The sequence below is a fragment of the Silurus aristotelis genome (assembly GCF_946808225.1).
Source record: "Silurus aristotelis genome assembly, chromosome: 3".
NCBI classification, from domain to species: domain Eukaryota; kingdom Metazoa; phylum Chordata; class Actinopteri; order Siluriformes; family Siluridae; genus Silurus; species Silurus aristotelis.
The window spans coordinates 22940918-22965222 of NC_139576.1; the positions used below are offsets into that span (position 1 = coordinate 22940918).

General features: G+C 43.0%; 1 protein-coding gene across 3 annotated transcripts in view; it reads left to right on the forward strand.

Annotated features, from left to right (window-relative positions):
- Window positions 1-575: 575 nt before the first annotated feature.
- The window catches only part of LOC310724238 (inactive dipeptidyl peptidase 10), a 70440-nt gene continuing 46710 nt past the window's right edge, over window positions 576-24305 (forward strand). The window contains exon 1 of one of the 3 annotated variants that reach the window (XM_083538006.1): window positions 576-716. In XM_083538006.1, the coding sequence (XP_083394132.1) occupies window positions 660-716 (57 nt within the window). In that variant the 5' untranslated portion in view covers window positions 576-659. Of the gene's footprint in view, window positions 717-761; window positions 851-21623; window positions 21842-24305 lie in introns of those variants that run through there. The other 2 variants (XM_083538008.1, XM_083538007.1) reach the window with 2 other exon arrangements.

Consider the following 24305-nt stretch of genomic DNA (forward strand, 5'->3'; position numbering starts at 1 on the left):
CTGTAGTATAAGAGAAAACCAAATTTTACTTGCTATGTGGATGTTCTATGCCATTTAATATTACACCAAACTGCCAAATGGTGTGTGCCATCCCTTAAACTATACAAAGTTATGGCAAACTGCAACAGTATAACAAGGAAATGTTTACATCCAGCCATGTGTGTGACATCCATTGTTATATGACTTAGGCTTCATACAAGAAGTCATAAGTAAATTTACTTGTTAAGATTTGTTAGTGTTTTCTAATGTGTTAATTTGTTCTTGCACTTTTGCACACATTTGTTGATGCCTTTTGCTGACATTGCTAACAATTAACTTTCTTTCTTTCTTTTTTCTTTTTCTTTTTTTTATTATTATTATTTTTTTATTACAATCCACTTTGCTGCACTACATCACTTCTTCCTGTGTTCAGATATCATTAAAAATTAAATTAACACTGCCGACCCAGTAAATGTGTCATATATATATATATACAGAATATAGACCTTCTGGTTTTCCACGTGTTCGACAGCTGTGGGTGCGCGCGCGCGCGTGCGTGCGTGTGTAAGTAGTGTAGTGAGGATGGTAAACTCTCATTCAGTGACTGAGCGCACCTGCGCACTGAAGTCTCTCTCCTACCTTCTCGAGCTGACTAAGAGAAGTGTTTCAGCTTCAGCACCATGAACCAGACCGCCGTAGTCCCGAACCAGTGCCGCAGGCGCCCCTCAATCGACAAGGTAAGTTAGTATGTCTATAAAGCTGTATTTCTTTTTACAAGTGATGCAGTGCAATTCATGCATCCTGCTTCGGTCCAGCTGTATACAGTACATCGTTTGTCGCGTGGATTGGAGACTAAAGTCCATAAAGTTTGGTGAGGAAAAAGTTTTTAAGCTTTCAATAGTTGAAGTGAGCGTGCAGGAGACACAAAACCTAGAATATAAATTCATTGTGTGTATGTTTGCATTGAAAAACAGCGACTCGAGAGGTTTCGTTTAGGTTTCAATTCTACATTGGCACTTTGAAGTTTGATGGTTGGGTGGCTGAAAACGAATACATAATGTATACTGTAAATTGTAAATACATTTAGGTTTAAAAGGGGTGCATGGAAAGAATAGATAATCTATAAGTAAAATGTTATTAATATGTGTATAACATTACTACTTGTTACTCTTACCAAAAAAGGCATTTTACCCAAATAATTGCATATTCATTTAAGCACATTTACATATAGCCTAAATGGATACACCCCACTCTATTATTATGTACATTAAATAACAATGGGTGTTTTTTTTGGTCATAGTGTTCCATCTTCTTAACCATATTGTGTGTCAGCCCCAAAGCGTGTGCTGTTTCTGAAACTAAAGCTCTGTATCGAAACAATGAGGAATCCAATGCCAGGAGATGCTAGTACAGTGTCGTTAGACTAGACATTCATTCAGTGATTAATGAAGCAACTCACACGCCTACTCACAACTCACAACATTCCCATAAGGACATAAGAGTTTTTTCCCTCTATTTGGGCTAATAACCCTCCAGTATTTATTAATATCATAAAATATGAACTCTGATATGCTGTTTGGCACTCTAATAAGGTTGGGGTTGCTTATGTGGATCTCTGCAGCCTATAAACTAATAAATTGAATTAAACATTATTACTTTTCCAGTAACACCATTATACAGGTCTGGTGTTCATGCCAGTGGTCTAGTGAAGCATCCAAAATGAGATTTACCCAGTATGTGACTTAAACGGCTTTTGCAGGGGGATGAGCAGATGCCTTCAAATTCCAGAGTATTTAAATAGATTTCTTGGATTTCTCCAAATAGAAGTGCATAAAATGAACAAACCTGATGGCTGTACAATTAACAATATGATTAACCTTATGACATTCATGTCTGAGAGAGGGTGAGAGAATGAGAGAGAGAGAGAGAGAGAGAGAGAGAGAGAGAGAGAGAGAGAGAGAGAAAGATCCCATAGGATACTAACAAAGGTGCAGAAAGCAATAGACACAAAGCCGAAAGAGCCTCAGGGAATTGGTATGAAGAGAAGAATTGCAGTCCAATTACACTGGTTTAATAAATTCTTAATTGCTTTCAAGACTTTACCCCACTATCATTCAGACTTTAATTCATTTTACTATTGTAAGTGTGAGCTTGCAGAGCTCGAATATTGCAATTTGTAATATATTTTTATCTTTACATTTAAATTGTAGTTGGAGTAGAAGCCTTAGAAACCCATATACATTTTAAATGAAACCAACGTACATGTTAAATGAAGCCTACTATATAATGAATCCTCCTCTAAACAACTGAACTGAAATGCTTTGGTTATAAGGCATTATCATTTGTTGTTTTTTGTTGAATCGGTGTCTTTATACTTTAATTGTTTTGCTGAGTTGTAATTCTCTGAATGTATAATTATTATGATATATAATTTTAAAATTAAAGAGCAGTTATAGATTGCATAAATGAACAGAAAAGTGTTTAAAATATTTGTCTATAAGCTCTATGACTAGAACTATGCTTTATGCAGTGAGATGCTACAGCTTGCGGATCACACACATGTATTAATATGCTTAATCAGGTTACATTTAAAAAGCCCTTAATTCATGCTTAGGTCACTGCTCGAAAATGTCAGTTGTTATGAATTTCCTAAGTTCTCAAATGTCACTAAAAGTGAGAGGGTAATTGGCATGCAACACACACACAGACAAGCCCTGTATCTGCTCTAGCTAAATAATCATAAAAAAAAGTATAAAGGTGCTCCAATGCACAAGTTTTAGCAGAAGAGAATGACAGATGAGCAGCCGTTATCTGAGTATTCTGTACTGACCTCTAACCCTAAATAGTACCTGTGGGATCATTTGGATCACAAGTACAGCTGCTTCTAGAGGAACATGAAGGCAGAAAACAGCTGCATATTCACAACCTCAGTGACTTTATGTGTCAGGGAAGCACAAGCACTTGTACAGTGTACTGAAGCTGTAAAAAGCTGTGCATGAATTTATGTGGTACAGGGCCTTACCACAAAAGGTGTGCAATGATTTGAATGGGAGTTAAATGATGTGCATGAATTTGAATAAGCATGGCAATGAGCTGGGATAGTGTTTGTTTTTGATAAATGTTAAAATACACATACATATGCAGACATACATACTCTTAAAACTACAGGTAGTGTTAGATATTGCTGTAAATTCCTGATATATTATTCATGTTTTTCACTTAAAATACTATAAACATTTGGAAGCTTATAAACGCAACCTACAAAAATGCCACACTTACTTTATTCACACACACACACACACACACACACACACACACACACACACACACACACACACACACACACACACACACACACACACACACACAGTCCATCACTCCTTTCAAACATGCATGAATATTTCAGTTTAAAAGCTGAAGCCGATGGATCGTTGCACTAAAGAGAGCGTTAATTTGTATTAATGTGGAAATTTAGTGTTGTAAATTTTTTTTTCATTGTTTGTATTTTCAAAATACAACTTAAAAACACTTTATTGCTTCATTCACCAGAACTCTAGCATTACTCCCCTGCTCAAGTAAGTTAACTATTTAGTAAAAGCATGTCCTTGCAGAATTGCTGAAATATTTTGTCATCAGGAAGCAACAAGCAGTGAAAGGAGTAGCATAACTAAAAAGAGTGTCTTTCTGGAAATAAGCCAGATGAGCAGTGGCTGAAAGATTAAATGTGTAACTGTCAATGTGCCATCATTGCTTTGAAATTGAGCAGTTCCTGTTTCTTTCTAGTGGATCTCTGTGTTTTCAGGGTCAGTCACACATCTGCATACAGCACTGAGTCACACACACACACACACACATGGAAAAGTTGTAGTAGTTTCAAGGTGCAGATCTATAATGTGTGTGTGTGTGTGTGTGTGTGTGTGTGTGTGTGTGTGTGTGTGTGTGTGTGTGTGATTATGATCATTTAGACTTCATTTTCAGGTAATTACAATCGTTCAATCTACATTAACAGAATAAGTGCTATTTTATACATTATTACTCTATTTCTCATTGAACATATATTTATTGATGATTGAAGATAGATTTCATTTTAACGTACTATGAATTTCTAAATAAATAGTTGCCCTATCCATTTACATTTACAGCATTTATCAGCTGCCATTATCCAGAGCGAATTGTCTCATTTTTATACATTTGATGGTTGTGGATAAAGGGCCTTGCTCAGGAGTTCAGCAGTGACAGCTGGTAGTACTGTGAGTAAACAACCTTTTCATCCAAAGACACAATAACCACGTATTCCTTGCCAGAAGGTTCATTGTATTTCTATAACATTGTGTCAATTTTAATAAATATATACTTATATTGATTTCTATTTCAGAAAACTAAACAGTTCTTTGAAAGGGTGTATCAAGTCCAATCACCATCAGTTCTGAAGTCTTATTTGTCAGCAATAGATAAGTATCCAAGTCAGTAAGTGCTGCTACAGTGTGGTCAGTGTGGTATTGTGTAATTTCTTGATAGTTAGATTGTATGCAGCTAGAACATGTAAATAAATGCAGGTATGAGACTAAGAGTCACAGTAGACCCAACCACATCAGTGCATCATGGACAGCATCTTAGAGCGAAAGCCCCAGAGCAAAGAGCTATGGCCTACTTTTTCCCTGTGTGATTTATTCATATTTATAGCAGCAGGGTTGTCTCTTGAGACTTCATAGAAAATGCTTATAAATAAGGTATCTTAAAAAAAGTATATATATATATATATATATATATATATATATATATATATATATATATATATATATATATATATATATATATATACACACACACACACACACACACACACACACACACACACACACACACACCGTAATTTCCGGACTATTAAGCGCACCCATATATAAGCCGCACCCACTGAATTTTAGAAAGATTTTTATTTTGATGATAAATAAGCCGCACCTGTCTATAAGTCTACACTAAAACTAATGATCTTTACACAGGCTTTAACAAAAGAAAGTGTCTGTTACACGGTGTAACGGGTGAAATATGTTGTAGCTCCTTTAAGAGCAGCGCGCCATTTTGGGAATAGCCTGCTGCAGCTTTTTTCCAGTATTACTGCATGTGTGCAAGACCAAGGATTATGTACTTATAATTTTCTGATGCTCATTTCTAATTTTCTTTGACTAACCCGTAACGCTGCTGCCAAGAAAAATAAAAAAGCACGAGTTTTGAAAACCTGTCTGTGCTTATATGATTTCTGTTGCAACTGGAGTTAGCGAGCTCTCCCTTAACCCTGACTCAACACGTTACAACAGCTTGTATCTAAACAGTAGCCGAACAAGAAAGTCATTGTTCACTGTCTTCCTCCTTCGTTTCACAACTATTTCTCTCGGTTTATCTTTTGGGATCGTCGTGCATTTAAAAACCTAAGTTTTTCTCCCGATGCCGTGCAGCTCAGAACACAGGTGAAGTGCGTTTTTTCGTTTCTGTTCGGAAATGTCACTGGTCTAATGTTATGGGGCTCAGGTTTTTTTTGGCTTGAAGTTTGTGAAACCGGGAAAAACCCAGGAAAAATCCATAAATTAGCTGCTTCGTTGTTTAAGCCGCGGGGTTCAAAACGTGGGAAAAAAGTACCGGCTTATAGTCCGGAAAATACGGTGTAAGATGGTCTCTGCTGATCAGAGAAGCCTGAAAAAACTCCATCTGTTTTTGTACAGATTAAACGGTTTGTCTTAAATAATAATCCTTAATAATCACTTCACATTAACTCCACATGAGGCCCTGTATACCACTCAACACTCCACAGTGGGTTGCTCTCAGTTCAGAGGTCAATGTACTGATGTATGAGAGTCATGTGTAGATGAAAGTGAAAGATGAATAAGAGGATTAAAACATAATATTTACATGTCTCTTTCAGTGCCACCTGCTGCCTACGTTAACTCAAAAACCTCTAAAACATGTTTTGAACTACATCTGATCATCCAGAAGAGGCAGATTAAACATTATAGAGTAAAAATTATTTCTAAAACATGATCTTTAATTACATAAGGATGTTTTGTAATTTAAATTTGATAGAAGAATAAAAAATAAATAAATAAATATATATATATATATATATATATATATATATATATATATATATATATATATATATATATATATATATATATATATATATATATAACATGCTGTTATATTTTTTCTCCTTCAAAACTCATGGTAGCGTACTATCATCTCCTCAGTGAGTGCAGTGTTTATACATTGCCAGCACCTTTTGTAGAGAAAACCTGCAAACACATTCACTACCTTTGAGTTTCTTGTGATCTCTGTGACCCTGCTCAGTAAGCAGCACTCACTTCTTATTCTCTCTGGCAAAAAGAGTTCTAACTTAACATTATCTCCCTGTATTCCACATCCTGTCTAGCTGACCAGCAGGTCTACAGCTACATGCTGCTAGCGTGGTTATGTTATAACTTGCAGCTGTGGGGAAGTCATTTTTCTTTTCACAAACCCAGTATTCTTGTGGGTTGGATTTCCCCAATTTTCTCACAGTACACTGAGGTGTTAGCAAGCTATGCAGCAAGACTTGAGCTTGTGCAAGCCTGTTACTGAAACCCCTGGGAAACAAATATAGGAGCTATGAGCCTTTGGCAAAAATCATGTTAAGGATGCAGTGTTTGGCTTGGTCATCCCCTGTGCTGTGTGTATAGTGATGGTGATGCTGACATGACAATCTTTAGACCCTGAGTCGAATCTGATTTGACAACTACAAGAAGCCCAGAAAGCAATCTTTAAAAAATAGTTACTTTCTAGGCAAATTAAAGTCTTTGTGGCAGGCATGGCTCAGTACAATTGATTAACTAGAAGAACTCTGATCAACTATATAATGTTGCATAGAAATACCGTTTTACTGCTTTAACTAACATTCCTGGAGATTAGGGTCATGTTTAAATCAAACTCTTGATTTGACCTGAGAAAATTGTTCACTCTTTGACAGGGGAATGATCAAAAAGGTACAGTTTAAAACAAAGGGTTATACTCTAGCATGTGAGCTACTTATAAAATGACTAAGTCAAAATTATCTACCTACAATAAAAATGCATAAATAAATTATTATTTTTAACATATTTTTTTTATTGGGTACCCCTGCTCTAGACACTTGTTTTTCAGAAGAAAGATGGCTGTTTTCATACAGGTCTGTATTTTAGAAGGCTGAAATGATCTGAAATGACACCCCTTTTCATATCCTAAGATGTCATTCATGCCATGCAACTACAGGACTGGTTCATGTCAGTGAAATGGCTATTTTAAGAAAACATATCCTCCAAGGACAGTCATTCTGATTCAGAGTTTTATCCTTCAGCATCTTCTTAGCACCACTAGCCTTGCTGTAAAACCAGAATACATTAACTAGATGGAATTGGGGGCAGTCAGTCAAGCCTGTAAAGTTCTTGTATTTGGTTTAGACTATGCCATGTGATGGCATACTGTTCCAACACTATTGGAAAAATATTAAACAGTCTTAATTTTTATAATATCATGCAGACATTTTTAAAAAAAATTTATGTTGTGGATTATATTTCACTGATTTGAAAGTCATATTGAACAGATCTCTGAGAAGATATATGGTCCTTCTTGCAATAGAAATATTTTTTGAGGCCCATGGTTGTGTATTTTTGGGAAATCAAATTAAATCCCTGAAGCTGCACTTGGCGGTTTCAGTATCTTTGTGTATTTCATGGAAGAACTGGTAACCAGTGATCTGTAACTCAAAACAGGCATCAGGTGTATGCCCTTTAAGTTTAATATTGCTCTCTCTTTCTCTCTCTCTCTCTCTCTCTCTCTCTCTCTCTCTCTCTCTCTCTCTCTCACACACTTTCCCAATTGCACACACCGTTTTCTCGTTTTTGTTAGATATGATTGGTTTATACAGGATATGTGTTTGGGAAAGTTTCATAAGTCAATAAACAATAAGTACACAGACTTTGCTGGTTGGAAAGGCTGTTTGTAGTAAAGCACTGCCTCCTAGTGGTGAGGTCATAGTCACACAAGGTCAAGTGATCCCTGCTATGGGAGTATATGACTTTTACTAGTGACAGCCATGTCATACAAACTATTGTTTGTTAACAAAAACAAAATTGGCTTAGTGGATTGCATTTTTAAAATACATTTGCATTAATGGTCCAACAAACAAATATTTTTTATGAGGAGCCATTGCATTCTCTCACCTTTACAAAAGGTTTCACTTAAGATGCCAAAGAATGTCAGTGAAATCCTATTTTATTATAAAAAATTTACTTTTTTACAGATATATTCCATGTATTGCAGTTCTTTCTACATTATGACATTCTTTTTTCAGCCATTTTACTTTTTAGGCTTTGTTTGACATCAAGGGCTATTGCTTAAATGACTATTTGGTCAAACCATATTAAGATGTTTCTATGAACTAAAGACAACTTCCGAAAACAATTAATAACTTACTTTTTTCAAAAGAATAATCAGATATTTGCATAATCAAAGCAGAAGGTGAAGCACTAGAGGGCAGTAATATACTTCAGAAAATCTGCCTTTGTGCCTGAATGAACAAAAATTTCTATAATCACACTCCAATATCTAGTAATACATCTTCCCACAGGAGTGAACGTTATTATAAGAGCGAACAGGGAGTAAATGTTGAATGGGATGCTCAAAAAGAACATATGAATCTCATGGTCAGGTGACTACAAACCTTTCTCCATATAGTGTATGTACAAATTATTATTGTGTATGTGTGTGTGTGTGTGTGTGTGTGTGTGTGTGTGTGTGTGTGTGTGTGTGTGTGTGTGTGAGAGAGAGAGAGAGAGAGAGAGAGAGAGAGAGAGAGAGAGAGAGAGACTGGGTTCAAACTACTGAGGAAAAAGATTATCACTCAACAGGTGTCAGGGGATTAGAAACACTTGATTAATGCACTTCAAACACACACACACACACACACACACACACACACACACACACACACACACACACACACACACACACACAAAACAGGCTTGGATATCTTCTTCTTCTTCTTTCGGCTGCTCCCATTAGGGGTCGCCACAGCGGATCATCCGTCTCCATACCACCCTGTCCTCTACATCTGCCTCTTTCACACCAACTACCTGCATGTCTTCCCTCACCACATCCATGAACCTCCTCCTTGGCCTTCCTCTTTTCCTCCTTCCTGGTGGCTCCATCTTCAGCATTTTTCTACCAATATAATTCATGTCCCTTCTCTGCACATGTCCAAACCATCTCAATCTCGCCTCCCTCACCTTGTCACCAAAACATCCTACATGTGCTGTCCCTCTAATGAACTCATTTCTAATCTTGTCCATCTTTGTCACTCCCAACGAAAACCGTAAAATCTTCAGCTCTGCTACTTCCAGCTCCACCTCCTGTCTTTTACTCAATGCCACTGTCTCTAATCCATACAACATCGCAGGTTTTACCACAGTCCTATAAACTTTCCCTTTCATTCTTGCAGATACCCTACTATCACAAATCACTCCTGTCACTCTTCTCCACCCACTCCACCCTGCCTGCACTCTTTTCTTTACTTCTTTAACACACTCTCCATTACTTTGCACTGTTGACCCCAGGTACCTGAACTCCTCCACCTTCTCCACCTCTTCTCCCTGCAACCGCATCACTCCACTGCCCTCCCTCTCATTCACTCACATGTACTCTGTCTTACTCCTACTGACTTTCATTCCCCTTCTCTCCAGCGCATATCTCCACCTCTCCAGGCTCTTCTCAACCGGCTCCCTACTCTAACAACAAATCACAATATCATCCGCAAACATCATAGTCCAGGGAGACTCCTGTCTGACCTCGTCCGTCAACCTGTCCATCACCACTGCAAACAGGAAAGGGCTCAGGGCCGATCCTTGATGCAGTCCAACCTTCACCCTGAACCAGTCTGTCGTACCTACTGCACACTTCACTGCCGTCACACTGTCCTCATACATGTCCTGCACCACCCTCACATACTTCTCTGACACACCTGACTTCCTCATACAATACCACAACTCCTCTCTCGGCACCCTGTCTTACGCTTTCTCTAAATCCACAAATACACAATGCAATTCCTTCTGTCCTTCTCTATACTTCTCCATCAACATCCTCAAAGCAAATAAGGCATCTGTGGTGCTCTTCCTCGGCATGAAACCATACTGTTGCTCACAGATGGTCACCCCTTCTCTCAGCCTGGCTTCCACTACTCTTTCCCATAACTTCATGGTGTGACTGATCAACTTTATTCCCCTGTAGTTACTGCAGGTCTGCACATCTCCCTTATGCTTAAAGATCGGTACCAGCACACTCCTTCTCCATTCCTTAGGCATCCTCTACCCTTCCAGAATCCTGTTAAACAATCTGGTTAAAAACTCCACTGCCATCTCTCCTAAACATCTCCACGCTTCTACCGGTATGTCATCTGGTCCAACCGACTTTCCATTCTTCATCCTCTTAATCGCTGCTCTCACTTCCTCCTTACTAATCCTATCTACATCCTGCTTCACCAACTCCACATCCTCCAACCTTCTCTCTCTCTGATTTTCCTCATTCATCAGCTGCTCAAAATACTCCCTCCACCTTCTTAACACACTCTCCTCACTAGTCAACACATTTCCCTCTCCATCCTTTATTGCTCTAACTTGCAGTACATCCTTCCCAGCTCGGTCCCTCTGCCTGGCCAATCGGTATAAATCCTTTTCTCCTTCCTTAGTGTCCAACCTCTTATACAGCTCCTCATATGCCTTTTCCTTGGCTTTCGCCACATCCCTTTTTACCTGCTGCCGCATCTCCTTGTACTCCTGCCTACTTTTCTCATCACTCTGTCTATCCCACTTCTGTTTTGCCAACCTCTTTCCCCTAATGCTCTCCTGCACTTCCTCATTCCACCACCAAGTCTCCTTGTCTTGCTTTCTATTTCCAGATGTCACACCAAGTACTTTTCTAGCTGCCTCCCTCATCACTCCTGCAGTAGTTGCCCAATCATCCGGCACCTCTTCACCACCACCAAGCCCCTGTCTGACCTCTTCCCTGAACCTCACACTACACTCTTCCTCCTTCAGTTTCCACCATCTTATTCTTCTTTCAATCCTTACTTTCCTCCTCCTCTTCTTCACCTCCAAAACCATCCTACAGACCACCATCCGATGCTGTCTAGCTACACTGTCCCCCGCCAACACCTTACAGTCTCCAATCTCCTTCAGGTTGCATCTCCTACACAGAACATAATCCACCTGTGTGCACCTTCCTCCACTCTTATACGTCACCCTATGATCCTCCTTCTTCTTAAAATACGTGTTCACCACTGCCATTTCCATCCTTTTAGCAAAATCTACCACCATCTGCCCTTCCACATTCCTCTCCTTAAAACCATACCTACCCATCACCTCCTCATCACCTCTGTTCCCTTTACCTACATGCCCATTAAAGTCTGCCCCAATCACCAATCGTTCTTTCCTAGGTACACCATCTACCACTTCATCTAATTCACTCCAGAATCTTTCCTTCTCCTCCATCTCACAGCCAACTTGTGGAGCATAGGCACTGATGACATTTATCATCATCCCTTCAACTTCCACCTTCACAATCATCACCCTATCAGAAACTCTCTTCACCTCCACTACACTCTTACTGTACTCTTCCTTCAGAATCACCCCTACACCATTTCTCTTCCCATCCACACCATGATAAAACAGTTTAAACCCACCTCCAATGTTCCTGGCCTTACTCCCTTTCCACTTGGTCTCCTGAACACACAGCATATCTACCTTTCTCCTCTCCATCATATCAGCTACCTCTCTCCCTTTACCCGTCATAGTACCAACATTTAAAGTACCAACCCGAACCTCTACTCTCCTACACTGCTCCTTTTCCTGCCGTCTCTGTAGACGTCTTCCTCCTCTCCTTCTCCTCCTTCGGCCAACAGTAGCCCAATTTCCACTGGTACCCTGTTGGCTAACGATACCTGTGGCGGTCGTTGTTAACCCGGGCCTCGACCGATCCGGTATGAAATTCTCATTTGTGATCCGCATATTTGATTTGGCACATGTTTTACGCTGGATGCCCTTCCTAACGCAACCCTAACCATTTACCCGGGCTTGGGACCGGCACTAAGAGTGCACTGGCTTGTGCCCCCCTAATGGCTGGGTTAGGCTTGGATATAAACATAGATAATTAATCCAGACCATTGTAGGGGGGCTTTGGGCAAAGCAGGGTGCTAAACAATGAAGAAATAGAAACAATCTAATGGTGCAAGAACAGCGCAACAGATGGTTTATATCAGAGGTGGAGAAAGTTTACACATCCTTTACTTAAGTAGAAGTATAGATACTCATATTTTAAGTCCTGAAATTTTTTCTAATTTAAAGTGAATTAGTTTGGGCACTAATATGTATTTAAGTAAAAAGTATTACTATTACCCGTTTTAGTGTCAGCTGGTAACTGGACCTCATGTCATATTAATATTAGGGCTGTCAATTGATTAAAATATTTAATCCTGATTAATCTAATTATAGTAATTATTGTAGTTTAAATTACGTAAATCATCAAAGATTCACTGAGATTCAGGTTGTGGTTTATTTGTGTGTCTGTGAAGAGAGATGACAGAGATGGCAGAAAGCACCCCCCTGTCTGTTTTCTTTATTTTACAAAAACACAGCATTTTGTTGTTATTATGAGTGTGTACGAATGAAAGTAAACCCTTTACAGATTTAAATAATGTATTGCTCTTTTCAGTACGATCAAAAAAGACTAAAGAATAGAGTAATTCAAGTTCGTTTCGGCTAAATTATGAAAAATGCCACAAAACCCACGTGTCGACCCCAGAGGATAAATTGTGCTGATTTGAGACTTGGCGCATCAATAAAACAAATGATAACTGATTACATTTTTTTATTATAATAACTGTGTAAAGAAAGGACGACCTGAATAAACGTGTGTTGTGCTGAAGGTTTTAATTTCGCCTCTTTTATATTTATTTATTTACATTTTTAATAAAAATAGTCAAACAGAAATGCGCGCTTTCATTAATTGCAGGTTAATTAAGCCAGTGCCTTTAAAATGAATTTGCATTTTGACAGCCTTAATTAATCTATTAATACAAATCAATAAATGTATCCACCATAAAGAACTCAAGCATAGAAAATATCACGATGATCAGGTGATCAGGAATGTTTCTGTTCTCAGTCATGTTCACATCACTGACTTGTTGTTAGCTTTGTAAACTAGTCTACGTCTGTGGTGTGTGAAAGTCTGCAAATGATACACAAGTGAACTAAAAAAGCTGTGCAATGACAGGAAAATGATTGATGGGCTGAAAACGGCACAATGAAAAGAAAAAATATTGACATTTCACCAAATAGATTAAAACTAAAGTAGCAAGCCTAATTTGAAAATGTAAGTGTCAGGGATCACCCTGCTTCTTCTCCGGTGCGCGCCCCGCCCGCTTGGAGCGCTTCGCCATCATACTGATTCCACACACCTGTTCCTCATCACCCTCACAGCTATATAAACGCCTCACTCACACCACTCCGTTGTCCGTTATTGTTTGTGTTTGGACTCTGAGGGTGTTCTATGTTTTCTACGTTTGCTTTTGTTTAGTGTGCAATAAAGTCTGTTTGCTGTGCCCCGGCTTCCGCCTCGCTCACTTACGCCTGACAGAATAACGGACCGAAGGAAAGAAAGAGAGAAAAGGAAGGAGAACCTCGAGATCTTTGCCCCGCGCTTACCTCGCGATGGAGGATCAGGCAGTCGCCGAGTCTTCGCCGATACAAGATCTCATCGCCGCGCTCCAAGCCGCCTTCCCATCCGCGGCGGCTCAGCCAAACCCCCCCGCGCTCACCAGCAGCCCCATGGCGCTTCCGGCTGCGTTTTCCGGAAAGGCATCAGAATGCCGCGGCTTCCTGTTACAGGTGAATCTCTACATCGAGATGCAACCACAGCTTTTTCCTACGGAGCGGTCAAAGGTGGCGTTTTTCATCTCCCTCCTCTCCGGGAGAGCGCTGGCATGGGCACAATCGCTGTGGAAAGCGGCCGGCCCGGTGACGCACTCATACGCCCGGTTCACCGAACACTTCCTGGAAGTCTTCTGCGCCGCCTCCGGGACTTTCACCACAGCCGACCAGCTGCTCAGGTTACGTCAGGGAAACGAAAGCATCACCGATTACAGCCTCCGTTTTCGCACCCTGGCGGCATCTAGTGGCTGGAACGAGTCAGCGCTACTGGAAGTGTATCGGATGGGTTTGAAACCGGAGATACGGCAGGCAATGGCCATTCATGAGGATTCGGTGGGGTTGGAGAGCTTCATCCAGAAATCGATCGGGCTCTCTCAGCGCCTCGCGGTGGAGGATCTCACTCCACACCCACCGAGCTCTCCACAAGGTACATCTGCTGCCCCGGAGGGCGAGCCGATGCAGCTAGGATCACAAAGGCTGTCCAGAAGGGAGAGGAATCGCCGGCTCGCAGCCGGAGGATGCTTGTACTGCGGAACCTCGGGGCATTCCATCTCGCAGTGCCCCACACGCCCTGCTCGTGCCGCGGTGAGTACTGTCAAGTTACCAACCGACATCTCCTCTCTCCCTAAACTCGCAGTGTCTCTCATAACCCCCACTCTCTCCATCTCTGTGCATGCCCTAGTCGATTCCGGCTCAGCGGGGAACTTCATCTCCCAGGCCTGCCTCGACCGACTACGCCTCCGCCGAGAACGGGGCTCCCAGGATCTAGCCATCCAAACCATTCAGGGAAGGCCGCTGGGTGAGGGGTGGGTGAAGTACTGCACGCCGGAGGTGACTCTACAATGGGGCTATTCCATCGAGAGGCGATCCGGTTCCTGGTCTTGGAAAGATCCACAGTCAGTGTGATCCTGGGGAGGCCCTGGCTGCAGAAACACCAGCCTAGATGCTCTTGGGACCCCTGTGACATCCTGGAGTGGAGTCCCCGCTGTAAGGCACACTGCCTCTCACATCTCCCCACGCGAACCCCTGGAGCCGTGATCGGAGCCACTCGTGTGGAGGAAGCCACAACCGCAACCCCTGTGGAGATCCCGAGAGAGTATAGGTCGTATGGTGATGTGTTCAGCGCGCAGGCCGCCACCCGTCTCCCTCCTCACCGACCTTGGGACTGCTGTATCGACCTGCTGCCCGGGGCAAAGCTACCCAAGGGTCGTGTGTATCCCCTGTCCGTTCCTGAGCGCCAAGCCATGGAGGAGTACGTGCAACAGGCGCTTCGTCAGGGGTTCATCACGCACTCTTCCTCCCCCGCTGCATCGAGCTTTTTCTTCGTGGGAAAGAAGGATGGAGGTCTGCGGCCCTGCATTGACTACCGCCAGCTAAACTCGCAGATCGCACCTCTTCCTTACCCCCTCCCACTCGTGCCCGCAGCTCTGGAGGACTTAAGGGAGGCGCGGGTGTTCTCCAAGCTTGACCTCCGGAGCGCCTACAACCTGGTGCGCATCAGGAAGGGGGATGAGTGGAAAACAGCTTTCATCACCCCCTCGGGCCACTATGATTACCGGGTCATGCCATACGGCCTCTCCATCTCTCCCGCCGTCTTCCAGGGGTTCATGAACGAAGTATTCCGGCCTTTCCTCCAGAGATTCGTCATGGTCTACATCGACGATATACTGATCTATTCCCGTGATCTGGCGGCACGTGCAAGCGGTGCTTAAAGTACTTCGTTCCCAGCATCTCTACCTGAACCTCTCGAAGTGCGAGTTCCACCGCCCTACCATCCACTTCTTGGGCTACATCATCAGTGCAGAGGGTATTCAGATGGAGAGTCGAAAGGTAGGGGCGGTGAAGGAGTGACCGGTTCCGGAATCTATCAGGGAGCTCCAGCGCTTTCTAGGGTTCGCCAACTTCTATCGCCGGTTCATCCAGGGCTACAGCAGGATCACTGCCCCACTCACCTCGCTCCTCAGGGGAAAGGCCCGCACCTTGAGGTGGAACCACGAGGCTCAGGAGGCCTTCGACGAGCTTCGCCGCCGTTTCTGTTGCGCCCCGGTCCTGCGTCACCCCGATCCCCGGAAGCCTTTCGTGGTCGAAGTGGATGCCTCCTCGACCGGGGTAGGGGCCACCCTGTCACGAAGATCCGGATCTCCCCCCCAGCTCCACCCGTGCGCGTTCTTTTCGCACAAGCTATCCACCACCGAGCAGAACTACGATATCGGGAACCGCGAGCTCCTGGGCATCAAGCTGGCCCTAGAGGAATGGAGACACTGGCTTGAGGGAGCCGAACACCCGTTTACGGTGGTTACCGACCACAAAAACCTCCAATACCTACGGGAGGCTCGGAGGCTAAACCCCCGACAGGCACGCTGGGCGTTGTTCTTCACACGGTTCCGCTTCCAGATCACCTATCGAGCCGGGACCCTGAACGGCAAGGCCGACGCCCTTTCCCGGATATACGGGCCGGACGAGCCTGGCGAGCCTGAGCCCATCCTCCCCCCCGCACTCATCCTGGGGCCAATCGTCTGGGAGGTCGACCAAGAGATCGCCTCCGCTGCTCGCCGGGCGGCGGTTCCGGCCAGGTGCCCAGCTGGACGCACCTTCGTTCCTGCCTCGTTCCGGCACCGTCTCTTTAGATCTGTTCACGAGGGACCAGGCACCGGCCATCCAGGGGAGAAGCGGACCATCCAGATCCTCCAGACTAAGTACTGGTGGCCCGGCCTGACCCGAGAAGTAAGGCGCCTCGTGGAGGAATGTCCGACCTGCGCAATGTCCAAGGTCCCACGCCACCTGCCGGTGGGAAAGCTGATGCCGCTCCCCGTCCCTCAACGCCCCTGGTCGCACCTGGGGATTGACTTCATGACGGATCTCCCCCGGTCAGAGGGCCACACCTGCATTCTGGTGGTGGTAGATCGCTTCTCTAAGGCCTGCCGATTCATCCCCATGAAGGGGCTCCCCACTGCACTCGAGACGGCGGAGGCTTTGTTCCATCACGTCTTCCGGAACTTCGGTCTCCCGGAGGAGGTCGTGTCGGACCGGGGCCCACAGTTCGCGTCTCGGGTCTGGAGGGCTTTCTTCCGACTCCTGGGCGTCTCGGTAAACCTCACTTCAGGATACCACCCCCAATCCAACGCCTGGCGGAGCGAAAGATCCAGGAGTTGAGTCGCTACCTGAGAACCTATTGCGGCCAGGATCAAGAGGACTGGAGTAGGTTCCTGCCCTGGGCCGAATATGCCCAGAATTCGCTACGTCAGGACTCCACGGGGCTCACCCCGTTCCAGTGCGTGCTGGGGTTTCAGCCACCCCTGTTCCCTTGGTCGGACGAGCCCAGCAGCGTACCCTCCGTCGACTACTGGTTCCGGGAGAGCAGTCGAATCTGGGAGTCAGCGCACACACAGCTGCGTCGAGCCATCCGCAACACCCGCCGACACGCTGACGCACGGCGGCTGGACGCCCCCCGCTACCGTCCTGGGGACCTGGTGTGGCTGTCCACCAAGGACCTGAAACTCAAGCTGCCCTGTCGCAAACTGAGCCCCCGGTTCATAGGGCCCTTCCGGATCACCGACCAGATCAGCGCAGTGTCCTACCGGCTCGCACTGCCGCCGAGGTATCGTATCCATCCCACGTTCCACGTGTCCCTGTTGAAACCGTGTGCCTCTTCTGTCTCTCGCCCTCCAGGTGGCCCCGTAGCGCCCGACCAGCCGGAGATCGTGGACCAGCCCGGGGTCTACGTGGTCAGAGAGATCCTGGAGTCCAGACGGCGCCGGGGTCACCTCGAGTATCTGGTGGACTGGGAGGGGTTTGGCCCGGAGGAACGGTCTTGGGTGGCCCGGCAGGACATTCTGGACCCGGCGTTGCTGGCGGAGTTCCACGGTTCAGGGCGTCTGGTGCCGCCCCTGGGGGAGGGGGTGGTGTCAGGGATCACCCTGCTTCTTCTCCGGTGCGCGCCCCGCCCGCCCGGAGCGCTTCGCCATCATACTGATTCCACACACCTGTTCCTCATCACCCTCACAGCTATATAAACACCTCACTCACACCACTCCGTTGTCCGTTATTGTTTGTGTTTGGACTCTGAGGGTGTTCTATGTTTTCTACGTTTGCTTTTGTTTAGTGTGCATTAAAGTCTGTTTGCTGTGCCCCGGCTTCCGCCTCGCTCACTTACGCCTGACAGTAAGAAGTAGAAAGTACAGATATTTGTGTACAAATTTAATGACTGAAAGTAAAAAGTTGAGTTTAATAAATAGTGAAGTAAAGTACTGATACCATAAAAATCTACTTAGGTACTGTAACAAAGTATTTGTACTTCGTAACTTCACACCTCTGGTTTATATGTATTAAAAATGTAAAGCTATAGAGTAACAGAATTGCACCACTGGGTAAGTAGCTACATGTCACAATGAATACATAATGCCTTGGAGTATTTATAATCCTTAATGATTGTATTTAACACTTAACGGGTTATTTTGATCAGAAGACTCTCTGAAATACCTCGAGGTTCTACTGAATGTTGAGTTTACAGTATATAGAATGACATTTAATGTCAGTGGTGTTCAAATATTTGTTTGTTTGTTTTAGGCAGATTTCCCATAAATCTGCCCACATATTCCCATAATCTGACTTCTCTTGTGCACATTCCCGTTGACATATTAATATGCATACATTTTACATTCTTACATTTTAATATATTTTTTTCCATGAATATGTATTGTATATGTAATTATTCCCAATAGCCAAAAGTCCATTCTCCTCACTGCATTGATTTTCTCCCATTTGTGCTGTTTTCAGGAGTGTATGCTAGAGTTTCTATCCTTCTTATTTCAGTAATCACATGTTGCCAGGGTCAAATAAATCTGCCATTTGGTGACAACAGGGCCATCTAGCAGGTGTACAATAATGTCAGCATTTTGCACATTTGCATGTCAGCACTTTGCTGAAGAGCTGGAGAGCGACAGTGAAAGCATGGTGGAGGTTCATTAAAAGTTTGGGGCTGCTTTTTTGCAAATGGAGTTGGAGATTTGGTCAGGATTATTGGTGTCCTCAATGCTAAGAAATACAGGTAGGTGCTTATACATCATGCAATACCAAGAGAGATACCGTCAGAATGTCCCCAAATGTATTATGCAGCAGGAATCCAAACAACAGTCAGTTGACAACAGTTTATGTAATTAAGAACTTCTTATGGTACTTCTTGTGTCCAGTGTTCGCAAGCTGCCTCTGGTCAGGGGCCTGAAAAGGAGGAGGATCGAATGTCTGGAGCATGACTGGTCGTGGGACGACCGAGGGCACCTTGGGAACATAACCCAGTCTGGAGTAGAGAAAGGCACTGTCCATGTCTGGAGAAAACTCCAGAAGAGAGGGGGCCACAGAAAGGGCCCGAAGATTCCCAACAGTCTTCAGAGAGGAGATGGCCAGTAGTCTTGACTGTGAGAAATTTCAAGGGCACCCCAGAAAAAGGCTTGAAGGGAGGCTCCGATAGGGCCAGGTTCCATACAGGCGTTCCATAAGGCGTCTATCATTAACATTATGCGACGACAAGGAGCCCCAACTCGGGACCCTGTAACAAGAACCCGTGATCTCTCCACATGTCTAATGCCTGTAAGGCTCGCTGCATGACCTTAATTGTGCGGAGTGGGTTGCCCTTTAGGGCGCATGTATAGAAGGCCAAGTGGCACCACATTGGATGCAGCTGCAATCAGACCCAGCAGTCTTTGAAACTTTTTTACAGTGAGTAGCTGGCATTCTCTCACTCTCTTGACAGCTGTGAGTAAAGACTTGACTCATACAGGAGACAGATGTGCCCCCATAGTGGTTGAATCCCACACTACACCTAGATAGGTGGTTCTCTGTAAATTTTTCTTGGTGTTTAGTATTGACCCCAATTCCTTCATATAGGCGAGAATGACATCTCAATGCTGGGTCGTCAGGTGCTCTGATCGAGCTAATATCAACTAGTCATTGATATAGTTCAGTAAACGGATGCCCTGGAGTCTCAGTGGAGCCAGAACCACATCCACACACTTTGTGAAGGTGCAGGGTGAGAGTGCAAGGCCCAACGGAAGGTACCGATATTGGTTATCTACAGCCCTGAAAGCAAACCTTAGGAACTACCTGTGTGAAGAAAGAATGGAAACATGAAAATAAGCATCCTTCAGATCTATCGTGACAAACCAGTCCTTAGACCTGATTTGGGACACGACCTGTTTCAGGGTAAGCATCTTGAGCCTGAGTCTCAATACAGAGCGGTTCAGCTGACGTAGATCTAAAATGGAACGCAGCCCCCATCCTACTTGGGAACTATGAAGTACCATCTGTAGAACCCGTACTCTCTGTCTAGTGGAGAGACCACCCTAGGGGCCTCTTTAGAGGCAACAAGCCCCCCAATCTGCTAATTTCCCGGGCGGAAATTGAGGGAGGCACTCCCTGGAGATTGCTTTGCCCTGAACCACCACATGTGGCAAGGTAAATGAACCGACCTTCTTGGGCGCGCCCCAGGATAGTCACTTAAATCAGTGGTCCCCAACCCCCTGGTGGTCCGTGGGTCAATTGGTACCGGGCCGCACAGAAAGAAACATAACTTACATTATTTTCGTTTTATTTATTATCTGATTCTAAATGATGTTTTATTTTGAAAAATTAACGGATTCTCTCCGCCACATCTGTCTATGACTCACTCTTGATGCATGTCATGATACCTCGGTCACATGTCTTACTTCCATCCGCTACCTTCTTAAAGGGGCTCCAGCTGCTAACACATAATACATTACTGCTAAATTCAAACCCCCAAGCGAGCAAAATTAACAAACAACACAGTGGATTCACGATTATTATTATATTTACAAAATATCAGTTTTTATTTAGTTTTTTTTTTTTTATCATTTTAATTTGGTTTATTTACAAACACCCCCCTGGTCTGTGAAAATATTGTCTGACATTAATCCGGTATGCGGTGCATAAAAGGTTGGGGACCACTGACTTCAGGAATTTCTGTTTAAAGCATTCCTATTAGAAATGACGGCCCTTAGATCCGTCCTAAGGGACAATATAGCACCCGGGGAGAGATAGCCAGCCAGCGTTTGACCACATTAGCATAGAGAGAGACATTGGGACTGAATTGGGTGCAGTCTGAATATGGCCTGCTCCATGACCTGGACACCTCAGTGTGCAGACCCCGTTGCAGAGGCAGTGACGTAGGTCACTAAAAACATTTATCCAGCTTGCTAAGCGGACGTTGTTTCTGCTTCTCATCTGGCCAAGCAATATCTAGCTTGGCCACAGCACGAGTAACTCGAAAGGACTGGGTGTCACTGCTTTGCCTCGGCAGAAGCGGAGCCATAACCACAAGGAGTGCGGGCGCCCTCTTTGAAGAATATGGGCATGCAGCAGCAATGAGAGCAGCCGGAGTTGACTGAACATGCTTCACTCCCAAGCAAGAAACACACAAACTGCTTGTATTCCCACAATGATAAAGCGGGGGCAAGGAGGAATGCACAGCCAAAAGAATTGCTTGCTGTCCATTCTTAAAATATTTACCGCAACTTACCTTTCATAGAACAGACACACACACAGAGCGCTTCCTAAAGAAACAGAAACTAGCGCCGTCTCCACCGCATGTGTTCTTATAGCTTCCTGGTCGTGACGTTACCCCGCCCGTTCCGTTGGACAGATTACACACGTGATTCAGAGCGTGATCACATGGAAGCATTCCCAAAGCATTGTTGACACAGCTCGAGTTCCTGAAAGGTAACAAGGAGTCCTGGACTCCTGGAATAGTTTTGGCCCCCACAGAGCACTGATCTCAACATCATCGAGTCTAAAGTATTTGAGGGAGTCTACATTCACAGAAGATCTATGGTTAGTTCTCCAAGGAGTTTGGAACAACCGACCAGGTGAGGTCCGTCAAAAACATGTGAATTGAAAACCATTCAAGTTGAGCCTGAGAAAATGCCATGAGTGTGCAAAGCTGTCATCAAATCAAAAGGTGGCTTTTGTCGAAAATTAAAAAATTAACATACCCTGGGGTGGGGCTTTGTTTACTACATAATTGCATAAAGGTTCTTTCATAGTTTGGATGGCTTTAGAACACTGAAGCTAAAAGAAACACTGAAGGAGCAGGTGTGGCTAGACTTTTGACTGGTAGATATATATATTACTTATAAATCACCTAGAAACATTTGTCCTCACCCTTTGGCTTATTTAATGTCTTTTTTATTGTGATAGATAAATAATGAGATAGGAATTACCAAAATGAGCCAGTAAATTTGAGTAAAATCACTAGCAAACTGTAAATTCCAACTAAAACATGCTAAAAACAAGTATCTTTACTAGTTGGTCAGTAATTGTGACTAACATTAATGTTAACTAAAATTACATTTGCACAATGTTAGCTGGGCCATAACAGTCCTCCTCTGCTCCGCAATAAGTAGACAGAGTGGCATTGTTAAAATGGTCCCTGGTCATAAAAGATTGTTCCAGAGGAACATTTAAACCCAACATTGAGCTTTAATGGCACTCTAGCTGTTTTTCGTGTTAACTACAGAAAATTCGTGTTACCATCATATGACATGATCCCGCAAAACGGGGTCATGTCATTCTCAGTAATTGGGTTGGGTTGGGTTGGTATACATTACCCAGAGTTCTTTTCTTTCTTTTTCCTTTTTTTTTTTTTTTTCCTGTGCTTAAATTGAGTTATCTGTCCTTGAAACTGTCCTTGAGTTCTGTCTGATTACATCTACTGATAAAATCTACAGAAATCTACAGAGAGAGAGATTTTCTGAGATACTTTATTTGAACAAAACACAGTTAGGTGGGTTACACTGTATACAAAGCTGTTTTTAAACATCATTTTGGAGGAATGACTGTTTCAAAATATGTATAATTGGTCCTTATGTCTGACCTTTTTCAGAACAAGAGACAGGGAGAGCAAGACAGACAGAGGGAGAGAGAGATTAAAGGTGTTTGAAAGTCAGATACAGTATATGAAAGAAGTCTGTCATGAGGGGAGATGTTGGCAGTGCTCCTCTTTGCTTCAGTCATTTTCTCTTTAAATCTTTAATGAAACAAAAACCTGCCATTTTGCTGAATGTATTTCTCTTGTCACTTATGTGGAACAGGAAGTGACTTACAGTGCTTACTGCTGAAACGTAAAATTACAGCCATTCTAAGTGATGCATATTTTAACATTCTGTCAAGAATTATTACCATGCGTTTGATAAAGAGCACTGCTAAAAGTAATTATTGTGCTCTTGCTACAGCAGCATAAACATTAATTAAGGCTTGAATGTGGTAACACTTCTGGAAATATTTCTCCTTGATTGTCTTTTTCCCTGAAAACATGTCAAGTATTACTAGGAATTTTTTAAGTTACATTTTTAATATGTAGAACTTCCTGAGGATTTACATGTTTTGGGTTAAAAGCAGCTTTGGTCTTTTTTTTTCTTTTTTTTGGGTCTCTTTTGTGTTAAAGAGAAACATTTTAAAAAATAATCTACAAGCTAACAGTTTTATTTTTTCCATGAATGTCAAAACGTGTTTATTGGCTTAATTAGCCAAATATTCGATTTATTTATGTTTTTTTAAGGCAGTCTAATTAGATTATACATCGATTTTTATTGAAAATGAAAGTTTTTAGCTGTCTATGACCAGATGGTCCACTAAAATATGTGCTTTATGTGCATATTATTTTTTATTTCATGAACTGTTGTATAAAATTATACAAGTGCACCATTTTTTGCATAGTATGTTTGTCTCTAAAACAAGTGGAGACAATTAACCATCTAAAATCGTGGACACAGAAATCTCTTCCACACACAAAAAAAACATATGTATGCGTTCAATAATTATGTTAAACTGATTATATATGGAAACAGTCTGTAATTGCAGTGCAGCCTAAATTAGAGGCAACTTTCCCTGTCGGAAACATCTGTTTTCTGAAAAAAACATGTGCATGATTGATTTGCATAGCACCTGCATTGCAATTTAATATAAAATACAGGAAGTAATTTATATTACATAATGGTTTACAAAAGTAGCGCTAATGTATGAACAGGAACATCTTTAAGAATCAAATTTTTGATTGTTTTAGTATGGATATATGGGACGTTTCACTTAGTATGTAGTGACACTGCAAATCTGTACAAAGCTCTTCTGTCACATCATAAAATATTTTCTTGATGGGAGTGGTCTCTTAAATGATGTTAAGGACCCACTGAGGGATTTAATAAATATGAAATTGATTTCAATAATTTGGTATTAGCTCCACAATCATCATCTCCCAATCCAGATAAAAGGAACAATTGGGCTCAATATCATCAAAATTATTTAACCTTAATAACAATATAATTTTTTTAGGTC